This window comes from Ascaphus truei, chromosome 14 (genome assembly GCF_040206685.1).
Source record: "Ascaphus truei isolate aAscTru1 chromosome 14, aAscTru1.hap1, whole genome shotgun sequence".
NCBI lineage: Eukaryota > Metazoa > Chordata > Amphibia > Anura > Ascaphidae > Ascaphus > Ascaphus truei.
This window is the reverse complement of record NC_134496.1, coordinates 38,166,479-38,190,356: the sequence shown is the minus strand read 5'-3', so window position 1 is coordinate 38,190,356 and position 23,878 is coordinate 38,166,479. Positions and strand designations below refer to the sequence as shown.

Below are 23,878 nucleotides of genomic sequence, written 5' to 3'. Positions count from 1 at the left end.
CAATGGAGACCGTTTTTAAGGTGAAATTAAAATAAGGCTTTATTGCGCCTGTCCCTTTTAAAACAGCAAAATATATGAAAACAACAAATGCCTATCCCTGTTTAAGGGCTAACTTACTTCCCCAGTCCCTTTCTCCAGGGCTGGAGGGGTAATCCCATTACCACCCTATTCCCCAAAGTCTCACGAGATACCTTAAAGCAGGTGCCCTTCATGTTAGTCTCTGGTAGGTTCCTTGGTCCCCTGTGTCCAGGAATATAGGTCTTTGGGTGTCTTGATTTCTGCAGAGCCTTTCTGCTCAAGATCTCTTTCCTTTTGTCAGCACCCTTGTGTACTGAGGAAAATCTCTCTTCCTGTCTCAGAGGCAGGCTTTTTCTGACACCTCTAATCAGCCAGGTGCTGGTCAATTAACCAGCACACTGCTGGATTAGAGGCAAGTTTTCTGAACAGGGTAAGTCCCCTGTCACAGTGCCTTTGCTAAATTGGCAACTGGCACTGATGATGATGGTTGTGGACCCAACTGGGTGCTGGCCATAGTCACGATATGCCATACAGTAGGCAGGATGGCACCGGTGAGTGGTGAAAGTTCCGTCAGTCAACTCAGCACACAGCCAGTCAGTAAATTGTAATTTCATTTGGAACCAGCATTGTCAAAAATAAAATTTCTACATAATCTACAGGGGTGGGCTGGACTGGGCAATTGCCCCCATGGCAGGTCAATTTAAAAAATACAGGCGGTAGCGGAGAGTAAGGCAGAGGCTGTGTGTGGGACTAATATCATAATTAAAACACTATAGCATCACATGGGGGAAAGCCGTACAATTCCACTTTATGCATTTTTCTTATCTATTTTTATTTAGTGCTAAACAACGTTTCTTGCACTTTACACCATAAGATGAACATGCAGTTACTATACTTAAAAGCATCAAATATAGAAATGATTTATTGAAATAGAAATCATACAGAGACAGCCGGAGTAGATGAGGGATATGGGAAAGATGGTAGAGAGCAGAGAAACAGATGTGTTTATTAAATAATGAATAAACATATTACTATTTGTTTTAGCCATTGACATCTGTACTAATGTATCATGTATTGAGTATAACAAAATATTTGCTTATTATTTTGTGCATATTAAAATAATGTTATTACAAATCAGTAATACAGTAAGTATGTCACATTTGGAGAGTTATACAGTATTTTATATATTTCAGGCTATTGAAATACTTTATGAACATTTATTTAATTGAGGTGTAAATGCTGGGTGGTGTAAGTAATGCTGATTTCCAAAATTAAGTCAAATTAAAATTACATTTTGCACAGGAATTAATTCTAAACATATTACCGTGCAAAATACAAAAGCACTTGTCAAATGTAATCATTGTTACCACAGTGTCCAACATGATCATATTAAAACACCACTAGGAATGTTTGTGGAAAATCCATATTCACAAGATATGCACAAACATAGTCAAATTCCAATGGACTCAACGTTCAAAAGTAGTCTCCTATACAAAATAAATACCTTCAATATTCATTAAATATTCAAGAGTTATGGCACTTAGGTTAAGATAGGTCTATCTTGACAAAGGTCTACGTGACTGACCGAAACGTCAATTGTCTTCAATACATTTTGTAAGTTGTCAATAGTCCTCTGGAGTGCTGCTCTCTTCATGCTGTATATAGGAGGTTTGTACTTGCTACTATTCATGCTGGTTGGCGTTGTGCGTGCACCCGAGGCATTTTTTGCAAGACAGTGTCCAGAGAGTGCATCTTATCTTCTCCCATCTACTACATGATGATCAATGGCCATGACCAGATTCGGATCTGCCTAATCTGTGTGATGTACTGTAGTATCCACTGAAGAAAAAAGTATACATTGGATTGTGAAAGTTCTTGCAGCCTGGTCAAAGGTCTGATATTGGGACCAAAACATTTATATTTGTAGTCATATAATAAATTTTCTTATTTTTATAAGGCCAGTGGAGTGTCGTCTGATCTTTTTATCCTTCCTATATAGTGGGCATTTTTTGTCTCAATCACCATACAAAAGTAACCTGCCTTGTATTTACCAGTTCCAATTTGTAATGCCCTTCAAATGAATATCTACATGTCAACATCTACAGTATTTTCCATTTACAAGTACTCAGTTCTAAGTCTATTTACTCTTAAGTCTACTCAAATGTGTTGTCCTTGTATTTTAATGTAGCCAATGTACTTGAGCTGAATTGCTTCAGATTACAAAGTAACCGAAATAAACCTGCAAATCATTGCAATTAATTGTACTATTGCTGCAATAAGACTTTTAACAAAAAACTACGAATACATATTAGCAAGTTAAAGAGAATCATTTCTAATATCTATAAAATGATGTTGCATATGCTAGTAATTTGGCCAATACAGTATTGCTACATATTTATTTTTATGTGCCTCATTATTTTCCAGAGCCATTTCTGCTCCGTATGTGTTTTTTGTCATTTTTCTCAGGTTTTAATAATATAATATAACATTTTGGAGCAAACATACACGCGAGAAGACCATAATTAGAAGACAATATTGCAAACATTTCAACAGCCTCCAAATATTTGCCAGGAGAGCTCAGATAGGCCGGAATAAATGCTATCCAAACTGCAGAGAAAATGGCCATGCTAAACGTTATGAGTTTAGCTTCATTGAAACGAGACGGTAGATTCTGAGCACAGAAAGCAAGAATGAAACATATGCACACAAGAATCCCAATGTAACCTAGGACAAGAGAGAAAGCCAATACTGAGCCAGGATCACATTGTAAAATGATTTTAGAACCAGCATAGGTGATTCGCTTTACAGGCCAAGGAGGACATACGATATTCCATGTTGCACAGATAATAATCTGAAACGTAATGCACAGGCAAATTAGAGCTTTTTGCTTCGAAGGGCTAAAAAATGAAGCCACATTGCTGCCAGGAAGTTGAACATTAAATGCTATTAGTACTACAATAGTTTTACCCAAAATACAAGACATGCAAAGTGCAAAGGAGATCCCAAATCCAGTGTGCCTCAGCACACAGGACAGGGCTGTGGGTTGACCTATAAAAGTAATCGAGGAAAGAAAACAGAGTGCGATAGAGACCAATATACAAAAGCTGAGGTCAGAATTGTTTGCCTTTACAATGGGACTGTGTCTGTGATATGCAAATACTGTAACAACTAATACTGTCAGACAAATTCCAAGCAATGCCCCTCCAAATAACATAGATCCCAATGTTTCTTTAAAGGAAATATATTCCAGTTCCTTTGGCACACATTGGTCTCTCATCTTGTTGGACCAGTACTCAAGTGGACATCTTATACAATCCAGTGAATCTGCAAACAATAACAAATACATGGCTTGGTTAGACTTAGAAAGTAAAAACGGAAGACATAAAGAAAGTGAAAAAGAAAAAATATGGAAATGTACTTGATATGCTGTATTTTTTTACAGGTCAATTTGCTCTTAATGCACATATATAATTAATTGCAAAACCCTGGCTGAAATGGTTAGAACAGGTTTCACCGGAACATTGGGCAACTTTTGTGTCTCTATATACAAAATAAATGGTCTCAACAGACCATCACAGATTTGATGGTGCGATCCTCCTTATTCCGATTGAAATATATATATATTAGTACTATGACAGTGAAGGGAGAGCCTTTCTGAGACGCATAAACAACTCTATTTCTCTACAATCAAGAGAGCAGAGTAAGAAAACAAATCCAATGGAAAGCTATTGGAATGTTTTTTTCTATCACTGACAATCCGTGCGATGGATTAATAATTCAAACCAAAAACTGTGATTAGAAGGAGCTCATGAGGAGTATAAACAGCATCCACAACATACTTTTTTTGGATCACCAAATATTTAATTAAACCAATTATGATTGGGTTCTTATAAGTGTGTATGAAGATTTGTATCTCTTGAAAAGCTAACCTAGTATGGGACTTTTGGGTAATCCCTGGGGACGGCCGACATGAGTCAGAGCGTCTAATTTCTAACTGGTTTTAATAAACGATTTTGGAAGTGGAATTACCATGTGTGACCGCCTGCTGCTTTGCACCACATATTGTGGGATTAATTATCTTTTTGGATAGCCTGTAGATACTTATGTGTTTTTAGCCTCTCTCATATGATGATTCACAAACCACCATATCATCATCCACATCATTATCTTATTGCCAAAACAAGTAAGTTTGGCAACATATATTAGTCCTATTTGAATGTTCAACATCTAGTAGTAGTGGTGTTCGAACAAGTCAGCCACTAAAGTGCTGTCTGTGCTGTGCCAGGCAGGCAGTGCTACACCCGTCCCTAACATCTCTGTCAGAATTGACAATTGTCATCTGGCATACACCCACCAATTACATAACATCCATGTTGTACGTAATAAAAGACAGTCTGCGTTTGCATCAGCAACACATTCAATAGACATGAAAATGTATGTATGCATAGTTTTAACTAAAAAAAGACCCATACAGCTCAGAGTCCTGATGTTTTATTTTAAAAAGTACATCATTTGATAGAGCGGTTGTTAACTCCCACTCTCCCTTCCAGTACCTGAGGTTGGGTATGGGATGGGAGATATAGTGGTTTGAAACTTGGTGTAGCAGTGAAACAAGGCAACAGAACCCTATATACAGTACAGTAGTGCACTCAAACGAAACCTCGTAACTGTAGACACAAAAATAATCAATTTTAATAAATTCCAAACTCATAAAAATTTTCAAAACTGAACTCAGTACAAAATCTGCAATATTGAATGTGTAAATAAAGTCTACAGTATGTCACTATAGAATAGTAATGGTGTAGAACGGTGGAGTCTGTATCTCAATCAAGTGTATACATACTGTATATGTTGTGATGTGTGTCCTATGTCTATTATTATATAGGTAAACCTCCTTCTGAGTTTTAAGATCTCAATCACCCACAGTATGCCACTGATTGTTTTGCCTCTCAGAATGCTCTTTTGAAGTGCAGTGAACAACTAACCAAACACCAAAAATAAAGAATTATGGGGTGATTTAAAATATTGTGGTGATAAGAGTCACTTTAGAATTTGTGACAAAAATTGTTAAAACTGATGATAAACTAAATGAGTGAGAAGGAGAGAGATTTTCAGCCAGTGGAATGATACTAATTCACTACTAGCTGATATACCCGGCGTTGCCCGGGTAGACTTTGCTACTATTTTGCAACAACTGACACCATTAACATTCACTTTTAACCAACACAGTGTTGGTATTGATGAGACTGTATGGCTGGATGTAAACTGCTAGGTTGCTCCCATATAGAGTACACCTAAGTGCCTCAGGAGCTCTTTAAAAAAAAAACTGTTGATACCTGATTGGTTCTATCTCAATTCCTAAATATTTGTAAACTATTAAGTGTCCAGTTCTTAATATATAGAGTACAAATATCTGCTTGAGGAGTTTTCAAAGCCAAGTATGGTCAACTCCGTTATTAATATTAGCTAGACTCTAAATCATTAATTTTCAAATACCTCAGGCTCATTTTAATGAAACTAACTTCTAAATCGCTCCATTTGACTACTAAATATTAATATATCTACAGAGAGATAAAGAAGCGTCTGGCGCCAAGCTTCACTTGTCTCAGAGCCATAAGAAGCTTCGGTGTGGAGTGAAACGATCGTCGGTTTTTAGTGACATCATTTGTGACGTCACGAGTGTGACTGATACGGTGGCAGAGACTTCGAGCCACATAAAGGGATTTTCACTAATCCGCTGCGGATTCTACCCCGCGGAACAGGTTATGAAGGGAAATCCAGGCAAAGACGACTGCCTTCCGTGCCGGGGCAAACTGTGATAACGCAACTGCGGTGGCTTTGACGCTGGAGCATTATCTCTGTGGAGGTGTCTGAAATGGAAGCGGGGACCCCCCACAGTGCGACCGCGGCAGATACGGTCTATAGGTTACAGATTTGAGCTTTTTTGGCCGTGGCTCCGGAGATGCTAAGTCTTACTCCATCTGTAATATCTATGAATGTCTCCTTACTGTAACTGGGTTACCTAACAGAGGGCAAAAACGTGTTCAGTAAAATGAATGTAACACACGGTCTCATACGTCCCATCCTGTGATGTTCACATTACCTCACTGAGCTTTTGTTCAGTTTAATACAGATTCTAATTGAACTTGTTACAATGAAATATTGTCAGTATCAGATTGTGGAGGATCATAGAAAACAGAATACTGTATTAAGAATCTCATGGTAACGAACAGATATTCATTTGTCACATGTTATACTAACTGCTAAAAACAATATACCCTCTGCAGGCTTCTTCCCATCACAGTTTCCTAAAAGTTATTAGGTACAATAGATTTTGTAATATTCAAGCTGCCTTTTAGAAAGTGCATTAAAACCAGTGTACTGGGTCTGAAGGAACATGTCAAAACATTTTTATTTTACAAACGTACACTTTTAAATGATTTGCATTAAACAAAATACAGTATTACATGATTTACATTAAAACCTGTCGCTCATTTTCTAGACTAAATAAAGCATAAACATTTTGATAGATGGTCATTATTTTTTAACCCTTTCGTATTGCTGTCCTCTCTGGTAGCAAAGGGCTTCATGGCACTTAAGTTAATAATTGAAAGTAAATGGCAACACATTTAGGGATCGATCCTCAGAAGTCCATTAACTTCAGTTAACGTCTCGTTAAGTGCTAATGGGGATCTTCAAAGCTCTATAACTAGGCGTCAAGCGCCGTCTTGAAGTAATGATCGCCTGCCGTTAACTGTAATGGACGTTTGTGCTAATGATATATAAAAGAGGTGGGGACCACCTCAACGCATATCCTCAGCAGTCCGTTACCGCTGGTAGTAACTATACCTGGCGTTAGATGCTCGAAGCACCTAACGTCAGGTAGCATAAAATTATTTGACCTGGTCCATGGATCTGAAGTGGAACACTTTGGCTTCCACTGAGCTAACCAAGGGGTTAATACAAAGACCCTAACTACCCTGCTATCCATTGTATGTCATAGCAGTACAAACCCCCCAGTAGCCTCCCTGGGCGGCCTAAACTCCCATCTACAATCATAACCCACTTGCATCTTCCTTAGCGTATGACTGTGAGCCAACATACAGGCAGTTAGAGCCGGTTTAGCGCTTATCTTGATGAAAGCCAGATAATGCTACATTAGCCATATGCAAATGAGCAGCCTAACGGCCATTCCTTAAGCATAACATTAGTTTTCTGGCTAAACTGAGGGGAATTAACAGGCGTTACATATTTAGGTTACGTCACATGAGTAGCCCAGATTTAATGGAGCTTTGAGTATCTACCCAAGTATTTTTGAACTTTTTATTGGTTAAGGAACCCTAAAATTATATTGTGAAATTCTGAGGAAACCCAACCCTCTCTAATAGCGCATCTGAGATCAGATACATTGTAATGAACCCCAACCCTCTCTAAGAGCACATCTGAGATCAGATGAATTGTAAATTCTTCTGAATTTGGTACAATTTTCAAATTACCTAAAAATTACAGGGAACCCTTTAGGGATGCCCGGGGAACCGAAGGGTTCTTAGGGACTCCTATCTGAAAACACTGATCTACCCCATAGGGAGGAATTCTATATCTGCCAAAGTAGCCATTTGTGCTGTTTTTGTCCGACAATCCTCATTAAAGTCTATGGAGATTTTGTAGCAGAAAATGACCCGAATGGCCACTTAAGCAGATCTAGAATAAGAGCCTTCGTTAACTCACTTGTCTGATTGCTGATCTCGCCATAGTCACATGAAATGCAATCAAAGCAGCAAGGATGCATCCCTGGTTGGACTGCTTTTCTGCTCCCTGGAGGGCAGTCTTTGCTGCACACTGATATTGGTACCTGTAGAAGAGGATTTCCTTCTATTACTGGCAAATAGATTGAGTTATATTTAAATGAATGTCTTGTTTGCATGTTTGTGTGCTTTGTCTACTTTAGATAGTAAGCACAAAAAATTCAATTAAAATATCCTCTTTTTCAGAATGTTGAAACTGCATACAGTGTTTTACTGCAGATAAACATATTCTGAGTGTACATATAAATTACCATAATAAGGGAATAATTCATAAAACCACAGCAGCTATATAAAGTGATTAGCCAATTATTTTATTCATCACATGAGAAAAGAAAAGGGGGCTCTGTTTACTGGACTCCAACCCATATAGTACTGTATAGGAGTCATTAGTAAAGTTAAAAAATGATATTTTATTGATGGTCATTTATAATGAATGGTGATGAAGTTAGTGAAAATCAAACAAAATGAATGAAAACCATGTAAAATACCGACTACCTGGAAGGAGAAACATAACCCAGGAAAAATAATTGTTTATGACACGAAATGCGCATCGGGTCACGTGACTGATGTAATTGAGTCAGTCTTGCCAGTCCTGGGAGGTCTGATCAGCATTTTGGTGCTCCCGAGGAACACTGCTGCTCTCAATTGACTTGGCATCATACTCCTACATTCCACAAATATAGGAAGTATCACGACCGTGATACTAAAATTGGAGATCTTACTTATAATGCAGGCACATTGACTCTTGATAGGGACCATCTCTATCGTTATCTACTATTCTGTCTACGCTACCTGCTTTTACTATCTGTGTAGGGCTAACACAGCATTGACAGACCTATATATTGCACGTATTCAAATTACAGGATTCACTTATTCTATGGGATTATCAGAGTGGAATATGAGTTGCTCAAGTATTTCTGGATAAAGGTACTGTAATACAAGAATCTTCAATGAGAATATCAAAATAAGGGCAGAAAGTCCTCCATCGGAGAGTGGGTGACAGTTCTTAGAAAATTCAAAAAGTGTATCAAGGAAAGTGAGAAGTTTTGCACTCTTCTTAATAACAAGACAAATGTTCCGTGAAGTTAAAGGAGTCTCACGTGGCCAGTACAAAGATCCAAGAGGAAATAAAAAAATGGAAGCAGTGCACAGCCAAGGGAGTCAGGGTAAAAAATATGAATAAAAAATATGATTATTGATCAGACATATCTAAAAATATGTTTATTAATCAGCCATAACTAAGAAGGAGGTACAAAAAAACTCTTCTACGCGTTTCGCACCTTGGGATGCTTTATTAAGTGCTTTACCTTGATAAAGCACCCCAATGTGTGAAACACGTAGGAGACTTTTTTGTACCCCCTTTTTAGTTATGTCTGATTAATAAACATTTTTTATTCATCTTTTTGACATTGATTAATTTAAGATTTTAGTAAATGTACATCTTGACTGTTTAGGCACTCCTTGTGACATTATTATTAGATATTAATACACTTATGGTTACAGTCTACCTTTTAAGTAAATTTAAATTGCTGATTTTACTGAGACAGGGAGACATCATCAATATCTTACAACAGTGTTGCTATAATTAAGTAAGTATCCCGAAGAACAGGGCATTACTGGCCAATAATGCCTCGGGCCTTCAACGCTTCCAGCCAGGGCATTATTGGCCAGTAATGCCCTGTTATGAAGGGATTATTACTATTGAAGGCTAAATTTCGGCTTTTTAAATTTTATATATATTTTTGTTTCATGAAAAAAATACACTTTGTTTCCATGTTGATTTTCAATCAGTATGATTGTCTACATCCTTATGCTTTTACTGCAAGTTTATTAAAAGGAAATTGTTCATACACACACACACACTGCAGTCCCCCTCTATACACCCAAACACTTGGCAGCCCCCCTCTATATACACAAACACACTCTGCAGTCCCCCATACACCCCCAAAACACACTGCAGCCCTCCTCCAACCTCTACACTCACAAAACACACGCACACAACACACAGCAGCCCCCCTCTACACCCACAAACACACAGTGCAGCCCCCTGTAAACCCACAAAACTGCAGACACACACACCAAAACACACTCTGCAGCCCTCATCCACCCACTGACACACACACACACACACACTGCAGCTCCCTCTACACCTACAAAACACACTGCAGACACACACCAACAAAACAGACTGCTGCCCCCCTCTACATCCACAAAACCCACACCAGCAGCCCCCCTCTACACCCACTGCAGCCCCCTGTAAACCCACACACTGCAGACACACACACAACATTCTGCACACCTCTTCCATCCACAAAACACACGCTGCAGCCCCCCCCCCCCTGCACCCATAAAACACACTGCAGAGACACAAACACCAACAAAACACTCTGCCACCTCTACATCCACAAAACACAACACTTCACCCCTCCTCCACCCACAAAACACACACTGAAGACACACACTGCAGCCCCCCCCCCCCCCTGCACCTACAAAACGCACTAACCAACAAAACAGACTCTGCCACCTCTACATCCACAAAAAACACACCAGCAGCTCCCTCTCTACACCCACTGCCACCTCCCTGTGAACCCACATGCTGCAGACCCAGACAAAACACTATGCACCTCTCCTCCACCCACAAGACACACACCAACAAAACAGACTCTGCTGCCCCATCTCCACCCACAAAACACACAGCAGACACACAACCTTTCCCCTCACTCTCCTGTGCTGAGCTCTCTGCAGGCAGGGTGGGGAGGAGTCAGTGCCTGGCTGCAGACAGGGTTGGGGAGGAGTCAGTGCCTGGCTGCAGGCAGGGTGGTGGAGGAGTCAGTGCCTTGCTGCTGCCTCCTGTCCAATCACCTCCCCTGTCTGAGAGCTGATCTCACTCTTTGTGAATGAGAATTGAAAGCTGATTGGCTGAAAAACCTGGCAGGGTGCCAAAATTCCGGGCCATTACTGATTGGATAATGCCCGGAATTTTAACCAATGAGAGAGCAGGGTTTCAAAAAATGCCCGGAATTTACCAGCTTTAGCCTATAATTAGCTATAATGCAGATACATGTGTTACAACATCTGAGGTGAGAACCTATTCTCTGTTCTGCTGAGTATATCAAATAATATTGATCCAATTCAATGCCCCACATGCTGATAATACTTTAAATATATTTTGCGTTGAATTAATAATCAGCATTACTAAGATTTCAATTAAAAAAATTCGTCCCAGTCCTGTATTTGACATGGTTTTATTAATTTTCTTTGATTTTCACTAACTTCACCACCCTTCATTTTAATTAACATTCAATAAAATATTATGTTTTAACTTTACTAATTACTCTTATACTGTACTATGTATTTTAGTGCACTAAACAGGGACCCATTTTCTTCTCTCGTGATTATAAAACTATCACTTGTGAGCACATTCACATGTCTTACACAGGTCTGCAACCCTGCTTTTCGCCATTATCATTTGCATACAGTAGGGCCCCGCTTCTCTGCGATCCGTCAATACGGTGGTACCGAGAAGGGGGGATGCCATGTCCGCGCATGCGCAAAAGGGGGGCGACCGAGTTCGCGCATGTATAGAAGGGGTAGGAGAGACGGAAAATCGCTGGTGGACATAGGAAATGCTATGTTCGCTTTTCGGCGATTTTCGGTTTCCGGCTGCAGCCTGGAAGGAACCCGCTGTATGAGTGGGGTCCTACTGTACAGTGCTTCCACTGCAGAAAGGGATTCTGGGAAATGACATGCAAATGAGCACACAGTGTCACCGTTTGCCTCAAATCCATTTTACATGGAACCCTTGTAAGCTTATGCTCTCTGCATTACACAGCATTCAACACAGCATGGGTAAAGATGCAAAGCCAGTAAAAATGGATTTGAGGTAAAAGGTGACACTGTTTGCTCATTTGCATGTCATTTCCCAGAATCCCTTGCTGCAGTGGAAGTACTTGTGTGGTAGGTGATAATGGTGAAAGGCAGGTTTGCAGACCTGTCTAAGACATGTGAATGTGCTCACAAGTGATATTTGTATTTGCTATATGCTTTACGGTGGAGGGGTTTTCGTCACCTTTTTAACCCACCATAACTTATCTAATATATATATATATATATATATATATATATATGTATATGTATCTATATATTTCTCTCTATATATATATCTCTACATATATCTATATATATATGAGCAGGAGTCGTTCTCTTCATAATATTTCATTAACATTTATTTTAATAGGCTCACTATGGGTTGAACTTATCAATGTCTCTTGACTGCAAAACTGCACCACCATGTTAACAAACATAAAGAAAAAAAAATGCCATCCAAGTAATGATAAGTTAAACAATATATCTTAATCGCTGCCATGTTCAACGATTCAGTCGTTTTTAAGAATCTCTATAGACGTGGACTACAGTGTCATGAACAACTTATATATCAAATTATAATTTGTAGCATGAAGAAAAGTACCTCTTTTTGGGCTCCTTGCCAAATAATTACATCTTCATCCACCCTGAGGTTCCCATCTTCGTTAAATTCTCCCACAGGGACAAATACAACGGATCCATTATTTCTCTTCTGCCAGTTTACAAGGTCATAAGATGGGTTGGGATCTCCATTTTGGTCAAAGTTTACTTTGTCACCAGCACTTGTGGTGAAATTAACACGTTTCAGGTATTTCAACAGCTGGATATTTCAAGAACAAACAACTGTTAAGAATATATGACATATTTTACCCAACACAGGAGCATTCTAATATAAAAATGGTTGTATTATACTGTATCTGTGTTGACTTTTTATGTATATAGTGTCACTCAAGGAAAGTAGCACTCTACAGATGTATTACATGAGAATGATACAATTAGGGATAAGTGCATAATACAGTACATAAAGTGAACATTGGAAGAAAAGAGTCCCTGCCACAAAGAGCTTAGGTGTCCATGAACAAGTATTAAGTCAATTTTGTATCAAAACATTTTTCTCCAACTTTTTCCCATCTGCCCTAGCTTGGGACTTGGGGAGTGTCATGGTACACATGTAATGAGATATATCACATTATTTCGTCAATCTTTTCACTTATTTCCTCAAAAAAAGTTCCTCCATATCTGAAGTGGTGGAAGTCTACAATTCTGCATCAGCTGTAAGAAATTGTTCTTGCCTATGCCGCAGCTCTGCTCCAAAAAACAGAGCAGAGCGTCGAAACACATTTGTCTCTATGTCGATAGATAGACCACTTACAATCTAACTTAGGGGTGCGCAAAGTTTTTAACTTGCACCCCCTTCCCCCGCTTGCTTACCTCCCGGCTCGCGTCCCCACTCCTCCTCGGCTCCGGCGTCAAATGACGCTGCGGGGTCATGTGACGGCAACGTGATGTCACATGACCTGTGGTGTCATTTGACGTCTGTTACCATGGCGACGTGTCACTGAAGATAAGGTAGGAGAAGCTGCAGAGGCCTCACGCGTCCCCCCGGCATTTAATTTAAATGCCTTGGGGGAGAGAGCGGGACCTCTGTAGCTGCCGCGCCCCCTCCATGAAATTCTCCCGGCCCCCACTTTGCGCACCACTGATCTAACAGGTGTATTGAGAAACATGCAGACACAAAAACAATAGATAGAAGTAAATATTATATAGGGCTAGGGGAGTGCGTATGTATCAGGTCATGTACATTATTTTGGGAAGCCTCATTGTTAAGGTGGCCTTTCAGATGAGTCTCTTCCCCAGAGCTAATATAACAGTCTAAGGCCTCGTCCAGGGTGGAAAGAAGCGTGCTGGCGCTCCACCGCTGCGCCCTGCTCGGCCATGCTTTTTCCTGGCCGGCTAGGTGCGCGCGCCCATCTGGGGGCGCGGCCCCGACGTCACGGAGCTCATTCGCTCTCGTTGGGCGTACCGTTCACGTGACGCGCTTGCGAGCTGCAAAATCTATTTTGCTTGCTCTGCAAGCGACTGAGCGCCGAGCAGGCGCGCCCTCACGCAGGCCACGTGCATTGTCACAACGTGTCCAGGGTGAGGGTGCGCGCCTGCCCAGCACCACCCTGGACAAGGCTTTACCCCCCTGTGGTATGTTGGGAGATTTACAAAGACCATAGGGAAGGGAGTAAGTGCAGTGGATGGAAGTGCCTGGCCAACAATATTGCTAAATGCCTTATTGGGTGTGAGAAGAAATAGTCATGAGTCCATGCTACTGAAATGCTTCATTCAGAAGTTGCGTTTTCAGATATAGCTTGAGGTTGTTGAAAGGATGGTTTTCACATATAGGCAAAAGAGTGAGAGTGGTGTAGAGGTTAACAAGGTGGAAAGGAATCTTGAGATTATGAGCAAAGCGTAGGAGGTGAGTGGGGGTATAGTGAGAAATCAAAGCTGAGATGGGGGAAGGAGCAGTAGAGTCTAGAGATTGGAAAGTTGATGATCCACATCTCTCATGTACCAATATATTTGACAATGAATATGAGTTTTTTGTTAATTAATATTTTACCTTCCAAGGATCCAAATTAATGTGTGTTCCATTTACAAAAGGACCATTGCTTTCTTCCAGTGCCAACATATTATGCAAAGCGTGAGCAAAGGCATAAACTCCTTTATATACATTGTATGAAATCCTTGGGGTTATCACATCCAGAAATGTGTTGTCACGTGAGTTTAAATCTTCCAGCGCAGAGCAAAACATTTTGCTAATATTAGTTACATTCTCAATTCTTCCCAGGGAACAGTTAAATATTTCTTCCCACAACTCATCAACGAGGGGGTTGTTTTTGTGCTGGGATGGGTGGACTTTGAGAAGAAAACTTTTCAATCCAATAATTTCTGCTCTGCGAATGGCAAACCCTATAGTGCCAACAAGATACGTGTGAAAATTATAATTAGAAAACAAGTTGGATGTAACCCAGGCTTCACTTGCAATCCATTGAATTCCAGTTATATTTTGATAAACTACTTCTTGGAAGATAATTTGTACTAGATAGTCACTAGAAAATAGCAAGACAACTTTTACCTTGTAAACTGAGATACTGTTTACAATCTGTGAGACCTTTCTAGGAGTAGGAACTGTAGGAATAATTTCAGTGAAAGCCACACAAGTGCCCAGTCTTTTAGCTTCATCTTTAAATAAGCTAATAGCATTGAGTCCATAATCACTATCTTCAGCTATAATGCCAATCCACGTCCATTTGAAATGTTTAACCAGCTGTGCTAATGCTCGGGACTGGAACAAATCACTTGGGACGATGCGAAGAAATGTCGGATAGTCATGTTTATTGCTTAAACAGGCACATGTGGATAAGTAACTGATCTATAGGAGGAAACTGTTTCAGTAATAAAAAGCATAACTACAAAGGAATACAGAACAACTTAGTAGATGTGTCCCTTATTTAATGACAAAGAAAACAGAAAAAAAGGGATATTGATTTATTAACTTTTATTGGACCACCAAATACTTTTAAGTGTACAAGCTTTTATCCTAATATACGACAGTTGTTCGTTCACAAAGTCTAATATTACATACAGGAAAATGCAGACAGTGAGCATATGGACTGTGGTTTTTATCATTTATTTATTGGTTGGTTTCTGGCCTCAATCTTTACATAACCCTGCACTCTGCCCATAAAGTATCAAATCAAGTACGTATAATTACAGGTATCAAGAAATTATATTAAACTGTGGTGCCTCCCTAGAGAATAGCACAATTTACATAAACATCTGCAGTTTTTTCTGTATTCATTTTTTATATATATATATAGTTCTTTAGGTCACGGTTAAAGGAACATTCCAAGCATTCTTTTTAAATAGGCACTGTATGAAACAGGGGGTCTTCGGAGTGGACCCACATAGATTTCAGCTTTGGGGACCCCCTGCACTCCAAGATACTTACCTCTGTAGATACTGCCGGTGCTCCATGATTATTAAATCTCCCATGGCACGTGGGCCAATTGACAGATCACATTGTGCCTTCGTATTAGCTTCCATGCTGCGAGGGATTTACACCACCACATATTTACTTAGTTGTGCATGCTACTGGGCGGCACCTTTGGAGGTAAGTAATGGGGGTTCATCTCCGGAGACCCCTGATTCATACCTACATTTTTTCCCAAAAGCCCTAGGCAGCACCACTCCTGTAATCATACATATATACAGTATCAATCTCGGTACCCTTGTTACTAACTTTGACAAAGCAGGAACTTTGGTCCCTCTTAGTCCATATACTGGTGGTTTCATTATATCGTACAGTTCTCCTGGTTGTTTCAGCTTTATAGCTATGGACTTTTAATTCAATTGCATCTTGGTTTCTAATCTGTTTGAAAGAAGTCTAGATTTATCTTTAATGTTTGTTTAATCATTTGTTTTAAACATATTGCCATTGCACTGCCATCTTGGATAGATTGTTTTCTCAATAATATTAGTGATGAAATCAAGCTTCTCAGGATGCATATCAAAATGTAGTTTTCTGAGTGTGGTATCATCAAGTATAAACCTGTTATTAAACTTGTTACGTTTGACGCAGATCTACTGTGTATCAATTAGAGAGGTTTATGCCACCTCTGACCTGGTGAATTTTTGGACATAAGGAATGTTGTCCCCAGATGCAGAATTGGATGCATCCTGATTTAGTATGTGCTTTGTGGTTCTGATCACAACTGCTAGAGCTGCATACTGTAGAAACACTCCCCAAATCACAGCTGATGCGATGGCAGATAAAACTAATGCAAAGTATCTTCAAACATTGACATTAAAACTGCAGTTCGAGCAATATCGTACTTGTGTGTTTTTAAATAAATCAGTTCTGTACTAGGAAAAAATATATTTGCAGCATTTAAAAAAAAAAACTTTTAAAAACATTTGAATGTAATTTAATGTAAAAGGCATTTTTGTTCCTATAGCAATCATTTACAAAGTCACATCCCCTTCCCCTTCTGAAACAGCATCACCTTTTTGAGCCCTGCCCTCTCTAGCAGTGAACCAATTGAATCTAGTGCCTGCCTGGTCACATGATTTTCCTCACAGAACTTTGACTGTCAGTGCAGCAGAAGATTACCCAAGATGCATTTAGTGAACCCCGAGCTGAATTTCAGCGATCCATTACAGGCAAACGGATCGATCAGCAACTTAGCTAATCACTTGTCAGTGTGTAGATTGTATTGATGCACATATCGAATGAGTTTTTTTAAATGACAGTATGTTAGTATAAATGTGATAACAAAAATAACTTTCTTAGAGCCATGAATTTCTAAGTTAAGACAAGATATTACAATGTGTATTTGTAAAGGCACTAAAAGCAAATTAATATTTCTTAATGTTATTTTTTTTAAATAAATGTTTGAATGTGAATGACACCAATAATACCCACATGCAGTGATACTGGACATCGTAGTATCTGCTTTTTATTGACACTGGTGCAAATGAAAACATTCACTTTATATTCAAATAATGAACAAATAAAGAAGCATACCATTGGGATGTTGAAAACCCCCATCAGTGTTGCCACAGCAATGGATTGGGTGGACATAGAAGCTCCAATAATTACTGGCACTAAGGGAATCTGCTCACAATTATAAACCCTCTTCCCAGTCCCAGTTGTCATTGATATTGCTGCCCGTACTGACTGGGAGATCACATTACAGCCGTCGTAGATTCTGTATCCCAACGTCACATTAGGAAGAAGTTTGTTGTTTCTGTTTATTTCTTCAATGGTAAAAATCATTGTTTGTAGAAACCAGAAACGTCTTAAACTGAAACTGAAAGGAAGCCAGGGTCAGAATATTTGCAGAATAATCTGATGTGTTGCTGTTCTTATCCAATGTATTTTTTTCCTAAACATCTAAATCTATAGTGGTAACACAAACACAATTGTATTGGGTCATAGTCAGATAACAATTCAGAACTTGGCAAGGAAGTAAAAAAAATAGTAGTAATTAAGAAGGAAGTAAAAAAAATAGTAGTAATTAAGAAGGAAGTATTAAAGATGAGAGTATGCCCTTAATCCCATCTCTGATGACTTAGAAACATAGCAACATGGCAACTATTTAAATGTAATGCCAGAAGTGCAAAATAATGCATTTGAGTCACAAAAATCCAAAGGCAGAATACAGGATTAATGGCACTATAATGATAACTGCCATAGAAGAAAGGGACCTGGGAGTCATTATTTCAGCAGATTTAGAAGTAGATGGGCTATGTAACAAAGCAACACAGAAAGCCAGCAGGATGTTAGGTTCTATAAGGATTAACAGCAGAAAGAGGGGGATTGTGATGCCACTTTGTACATAAATGGTGAGCCCATTATGGATCATTTCTAGAGACCATATCTCTTGAAGGATGTAAATAAATTGTAGGTTGTCAAAAAATACAAACAGGGCTACTACAATGGTGCATGATCTACAGCATAAGACTTATCAGGAAAGGCCTGATACATCTTAGTGCAGGGGTTCTTAACCTGGGGTCCGTGGAGCAGATCCAGGAGGCCTCATATCTCTGTCACTCACTGTATCCTATCCTGAGTTCATATTTGTTTCGCTCATTTTTAACGCATTTTTATGAAAACATATTATTTAATAGTGTGGGGATCCATAGGTAAATACTTGAGGATCTAAGGGTCCATAGGTTCAAGAAGGTTAAGAACCACTTTCTCAGAGGATAGAAGGGAGAGGGGGGATATGATCGAAACTTTCAAATATATTCAGAGATTCAACAATGTACAGTAGGGAAGCATGTTCCATAGAAAGAGGAGTGCTAGGACAAGAGGTCATGCTCTGCAACTAGAAGGTGGCAGCCTAGGGAAATATTAGGAGGTACTTCTGTACAGAAAGGGTGGTAGAATTGTGGGATATGCTCCCAACAGACAAGGTAGGCACTAATAGAATAAGGGAATTCAAACACGCTTGGCTATCCTATATATGAAAGAAAGCCATCGGGTACTGTAGGGTCTAAGGTTGTACAGCAGATAGGAAAATGGGCAGATTAGGTGGCTACGTGGTTCAAATCTGCTGTCACATTCTACGTATCAAAGTCTTCCAGCTGCAACACATCTGCGAAAGTAATAACAGATTTATCAAAGGGAAAAGTCTCAATGAGAGGAATGGAAATGGCAGTTTTGGATAAAGCTTGTTCCTTTTGGTGCAGTGTGTTTCTGGCTCCTCTGACAGCAACAGATTTAATGAGAGATACTGATACATAATGAACCCAGTACTATACACATACGAAATGAACCCACTGTAATAGTCAGTATTCCTACCTCATTACTTTAGAAATCGCTTTGCTGCAACAGAAAGTTCTATGACTCCAGCACTGCAGGTTAATAAATGCAGAACATGTGCTGTAATTCTGTGTCACACATAAAACAAATAGCCTGGCACTTACCTCGTGCATGTTAACGTATCAGGCACTTTCCTGAAAGATAAATCTGGCTCTGAGAAGGAGAAGTGTACAGAAAAGATTCCTCCGATATCCACATCTCCCATCTTCATGACACCAGGCAGGTCAAATTGTCCTTCCAATCTGCAGATTGGATGGAATTCTACTTCAGCTTCAGCTTTTAATACAGAGAGAAATCTCCACCCTAACAGCAACTGTTTTAAGTTCATTCTGGTAAGAGATGCCTATAATTGTACTTTTAAAAAATCAAAAAGGGCAATGACTTTTTATGCACATACCCTTACTTTTTATAGATTTAATTTCACACCCAGAAGAGTCTTACTTTTCCCTAGAGAATGGCTAATGAAATAAATCACATTTCCCATGGATGTATCAAGAATTCAGTCAGACATAACATTGCAGGTGCACAATTCATACAGTGCAAGACCTGTGCAAAAACAGTACAAGATTTATCAAAGAAAAGGTATATAATTGAAAGCAAATTAGTGTTTTCTTTTTCATACATCTGGTGCACTTCTTATGCACTGGTTCCGATCCAGTTTTGCGGCCTGGAGGCTTTAGTAAATTACCCCCAAAGTCTTTCTTTTGAAGAAATTAAAATGTATCCTGTAATGTCAGAGACAGGAAAACAAAGGGACTTTCCAAACATTGCACAGTGATGAAACCGTGGGGTCTTTTTTTACTAAAGTCTCCAGGAGGAACAACCAATGCCAAGAACAGAACTACATTTATCAAACAAAGGGGTCATATTTAAAGATATGGGATTTTATATTTTGATATATCTAGTGTCATTCTTTTCCTCCAGTTTTGCCCCAATTTTGCAGCAAGAAGTCTTTAGTAAATAACTCCCCCGGGTCTCCAATGAGAATTCCTCCCTTTGGGATTCTAATGACCATGGGGTTACTCTGCGACCTACTGTCCGTACTGATAGAGGCGGGGGCAGTACTGCAGGGAAATCCATCAGCATTGAGTTGTGAAAGTTATTTTGTTTCACATGAATAAGCGAGGGACTGTCATCAACATTCACTTCAATTTAATGTACACAGTTCATTTCCTGGCAGTTAAACACACACGTAATCCCGTAAGGATTATTTGCATCTGTGCAGGTTACAATGATGCTCATGTGTTTATAGAATGTATTGCAGGAGAACTCTCCTTAGACCACAGATCACTTTTCAGATGAATAAATCGCATTTGTTTTCAAGAAAGCCTTGTTCTAGAGTAAATATAAAGTAGTGTACTGTATGTATATATGTGTGTTATGAAACTAAAGGTTTAACATTAGTTAGAATAAGGGCTTTCTCACAGGACCTATTGAGAATAAAAATGTATTAATTTTTCACAAGACAGAAGATGAAACCTAAAAAAACACCTTTGAAATGAAACATTTCAATAGCCTGGACTCATGGTTCCCACAGTCGCTCCTACCAACCATTGTTTCCAAGCAGTGTCACCTGCTGCACTTACTCCCTCACCTGCTATCTCTGTAAATCTCCCAACATTCCACTTAGATTGTAAGCTCTCTGGGGCAGGGATTTCCTATCCTATTGTCTGACTTTGTTTGCTGCACTTATTGTACAATATTTCACTATATTTCATTGTCTATTTTGTAAAGCGCTGAGCTCACTGTGAGCGCTATGTAACTAAAGCTATAGATATGTAACCCATCCCTGCCCGGCTCAAAGGGAGTTTGCAGTTTATCTTTGATATCAGACTCTCAGGGATCTTAGTCCAGGGGAGCGCAAGCTTTGGAGTTGCGCCCCGCTCCCCCAGGTGCTCGTGCCCCCCTTCCTTTTTTACCGGCGTCAAATAACACAGCGTATGATGTCACATGACCCCTTCACTATGACGACGGGTGTCAAATGACGCCACGGGGTCATGTGACGTCACATGGCCCCGTGATGTCATTTGACGCCGTGTTGCCATGGCGACGCGACACAACAAGGCTTCTGAATCCTGGTAAGTAAGTTACAAAGGACTCGCACGATCCCCTGGCATTTAATTTAATTGCCTTGGGGAAGAGCGCAGGGCCTCTGCGACCCCCCGCCCCCCCTAAAAATCCCCAGTTTGCGCACCCCCGCCTTAGTTCAACAGATGGTTCTTGCGGCTGGGCATGGTTCTCTCAGACGAGAAACAAGTTGTTAAATGATGAGTGCCTGGAGTTTTGTAGTTTTTAATAAAATGATTGTTTATTAACTGTTGTAACACTTTACTTCCTCGCAAAGGTTGCTGAGGAGGCACCCAGTCAGTCAAGTCAGTCACCCAGTCAGTTAGTCAGTCACCCACCCAGTCACCCACCCAGTCACACACTCACCCAGGACTCAGCCACCCACCCAGCCACTCAGCCACCCACCCAGTCACTCAGCCAACCACCCAGTCACCCACCCACCCAGTCACTCAGTCACCCACCTACCCAGTCACTCAATCACCCACCTACCCAGTCACTCAGTCACCCACCCAAACCACCCAAAAGTCAGTCACCCACCCAGTCAAGTCACCCACCCAGTCAGTCACCAACCCAGGCAGTCAGTCACCAACCTAGGCAGATAGTCACCAACCCAGGCAGTCAGTCACCAACCCAGGCAGTCACACACCCACCCAGTCAGTCACCCACCCAGGCAGTCAGTCAAGGCAGTCAAGGTCAGTCCAGTCAGTCAGTCAGTCAGTCACCCACCCAGGCAGTCAATCACCCACCCAGGCAATAAGTCACCCACCCAGGCAGTCAGTCATCCACCCAGGCAATCAGTCACCCACCCAGTCAGTCAGTCACCCACCCACACAGTCACTAACCCACCCAATCAGTCTGTGTCTTTTTCAATCGATACTCCCAAATAGGCTCTAACGAAAGTGGTAACTTATTGTTCAAATGTTACATATTGCAAGATAATAATTGCTTGAAATTTCTAGATAATAGCTAGATAGTGATTGCTTAATGGATTATGTTGTTTCCATTTTTAAACTAAATGTTATTTTTCAAAGCCTCTAATTCCATGCAGGAATATGCATATATTTATATATGTATATATGTATATTCGAGTGTGTGTGAATATGCATGTTGTATATATGCATTATCTCCGGTTAGACGGTTTTTATATATGGATAGATATATTATACACATACTCTGTGTTGTACCATTCCACTCACTCACTTATCTCCTGATTGTCTGTGCCATTTTTACATTTCTTTTTATGCTGCCACTGTTAATTTTCCCACTAGCGTGCCAGCATCCACCTTATCTTAATATCGCACGTCTTCTTAACATCCAGTGCAACCAGATATCCCTCTTACAACACTATACAGGTATATAGAGAGGAGAGCTGGCTAGAGTCAACAGTCGGTATGGTTAATGGAATGTAGGTCTCTGCAGAATTGACGGATAGATAGAGATGAAGAAAAGGGTAAATGAGTAAATGAGATGAGGTGATGGTCAGAGAGAGGAAAGGAAAGACAGAGAAACCAGAGAGAGAACAGATTTTTGATAACACCAGGTCAAGATAGTGGCCATCCTTGCTGGCTACAGTCCATTGGTGAAGGCCAAAGGAAAAAGTTAGGGAGAGAAATCATGAAGCCCAAGGTAGAGAAGGGCCTTCAATATAGCACTTTATGTCCCTGAGGAGGAAAGAAGGGAGATGGAGGAGAGAAAGAAAGGGAGTCAGTATTAAAAGTCAGAGAGAAAGATAGAAGTGGATGTAGGCCTCCAATAGATGGTGTACAGCCATATGGACAGAGAGAGAGTAGAGAGGAACTTGACAGTGTAAGCCTCAAAGGAAAGAAAGTAAAGAGAAGGAGGGAGGCATTTGAAGTTTCTGATATCGGCAAAGGGAGGAGAGGTGAAGGCCTACATCTCCACCCATGCCATCAGTGCGAGGAGTGCGGGAGAAAGAAAGGCCACCATGAGAGAGGACAGCTTCCAGTTCAGAGTCAGATTGAGCGAATCAAGTTTCAGTTGCAGCAAAAAGGGGAAGAGAGCAAGAAAAATAGAGATCATGTATAGAAAGAAACTTGTTAGAAAGAGAATGGACATTTCAATGGGCACAAGAGAAATGGAGAGGGGAGGAAGCTACTGTAGGCAGTGGATGGATTGAAGGTGTGATGGATTCGCACCATGAGTAGGTCAAGTGAAATGTGGAAGTTAAGGACAGGAGCAGGTAAAAAATTAGACAGGGTCCAGGAGAGAACCCCTCAAAACAAGAAGGAGAAGTATGTAGAATCTAGCACATTTGTTGCTACTGTTACACAATCAAGTTAGTTCATTATTTTATACTTCTATAAAATGTTTATCAATTAAATTAAAACTGAATTCAATTATCCTTCACAACAGGATTCAAATAAACTCTCAAGGTAATTAAATTAACCCCTCCAGGTTTATTTTCCGTACTTTGATTCTATAATGCAATAAACGTATTCTTACTGAAGCTGAAACCTGCAAATGTGATACATAATCAAGAATGAGAGGAAATAAACAGGTACAGTTAATTAAAGCATCACCTACAGAACCAGTGCATATGGAATGGTGTTTCTAAACCCCCTGAAGGCCAGTTATTCTATTGTTCCAATCACTTGATAATATGACTAATTTGTGTACTTGACATTTGTTACAAACATCTGCATGATGAGGGTTTTCCATGTTTTCTTGTTGGTTGTCCTATAAATAATCCAATCATTTCTCCACAGCCACAGGTCTTGGTAGAACA

At 40.0% G+C, this 23,878-nt stretch overlaps 1 protein-coding gene across 1 annotated transcript; it reads right to left on the bottom strand.

The window, feature by feature from the left end:
- Window positions 1-2,431: 2,431 nt before the first annotated feature.
- Window positions 2,432-19,393, bottom strand: LOC142465465 (extracellular calcium-sensing receptor-like). The gene is made up of 6 exons (XM_075569421.1): window positions 19,170-19,393; window positions 17,263-17,548; window positions 14,296-15,108; window positions 12,292-12,507; window positions 7,747-7,870; window positions 2,432-3,342 (listed from the first exon to the last, which is right to left on the bottom strand). Exons 1-6 carry the CDS (start codon window positions 19,391-19,393, stop codon window positions 2,432-2,434), a joined length of 2,574 nt encoding a protein of 857 aa, XP_075425536.1.
- Window positions 19,394-23,878: the final 4,485 nt, after the last annotated feature.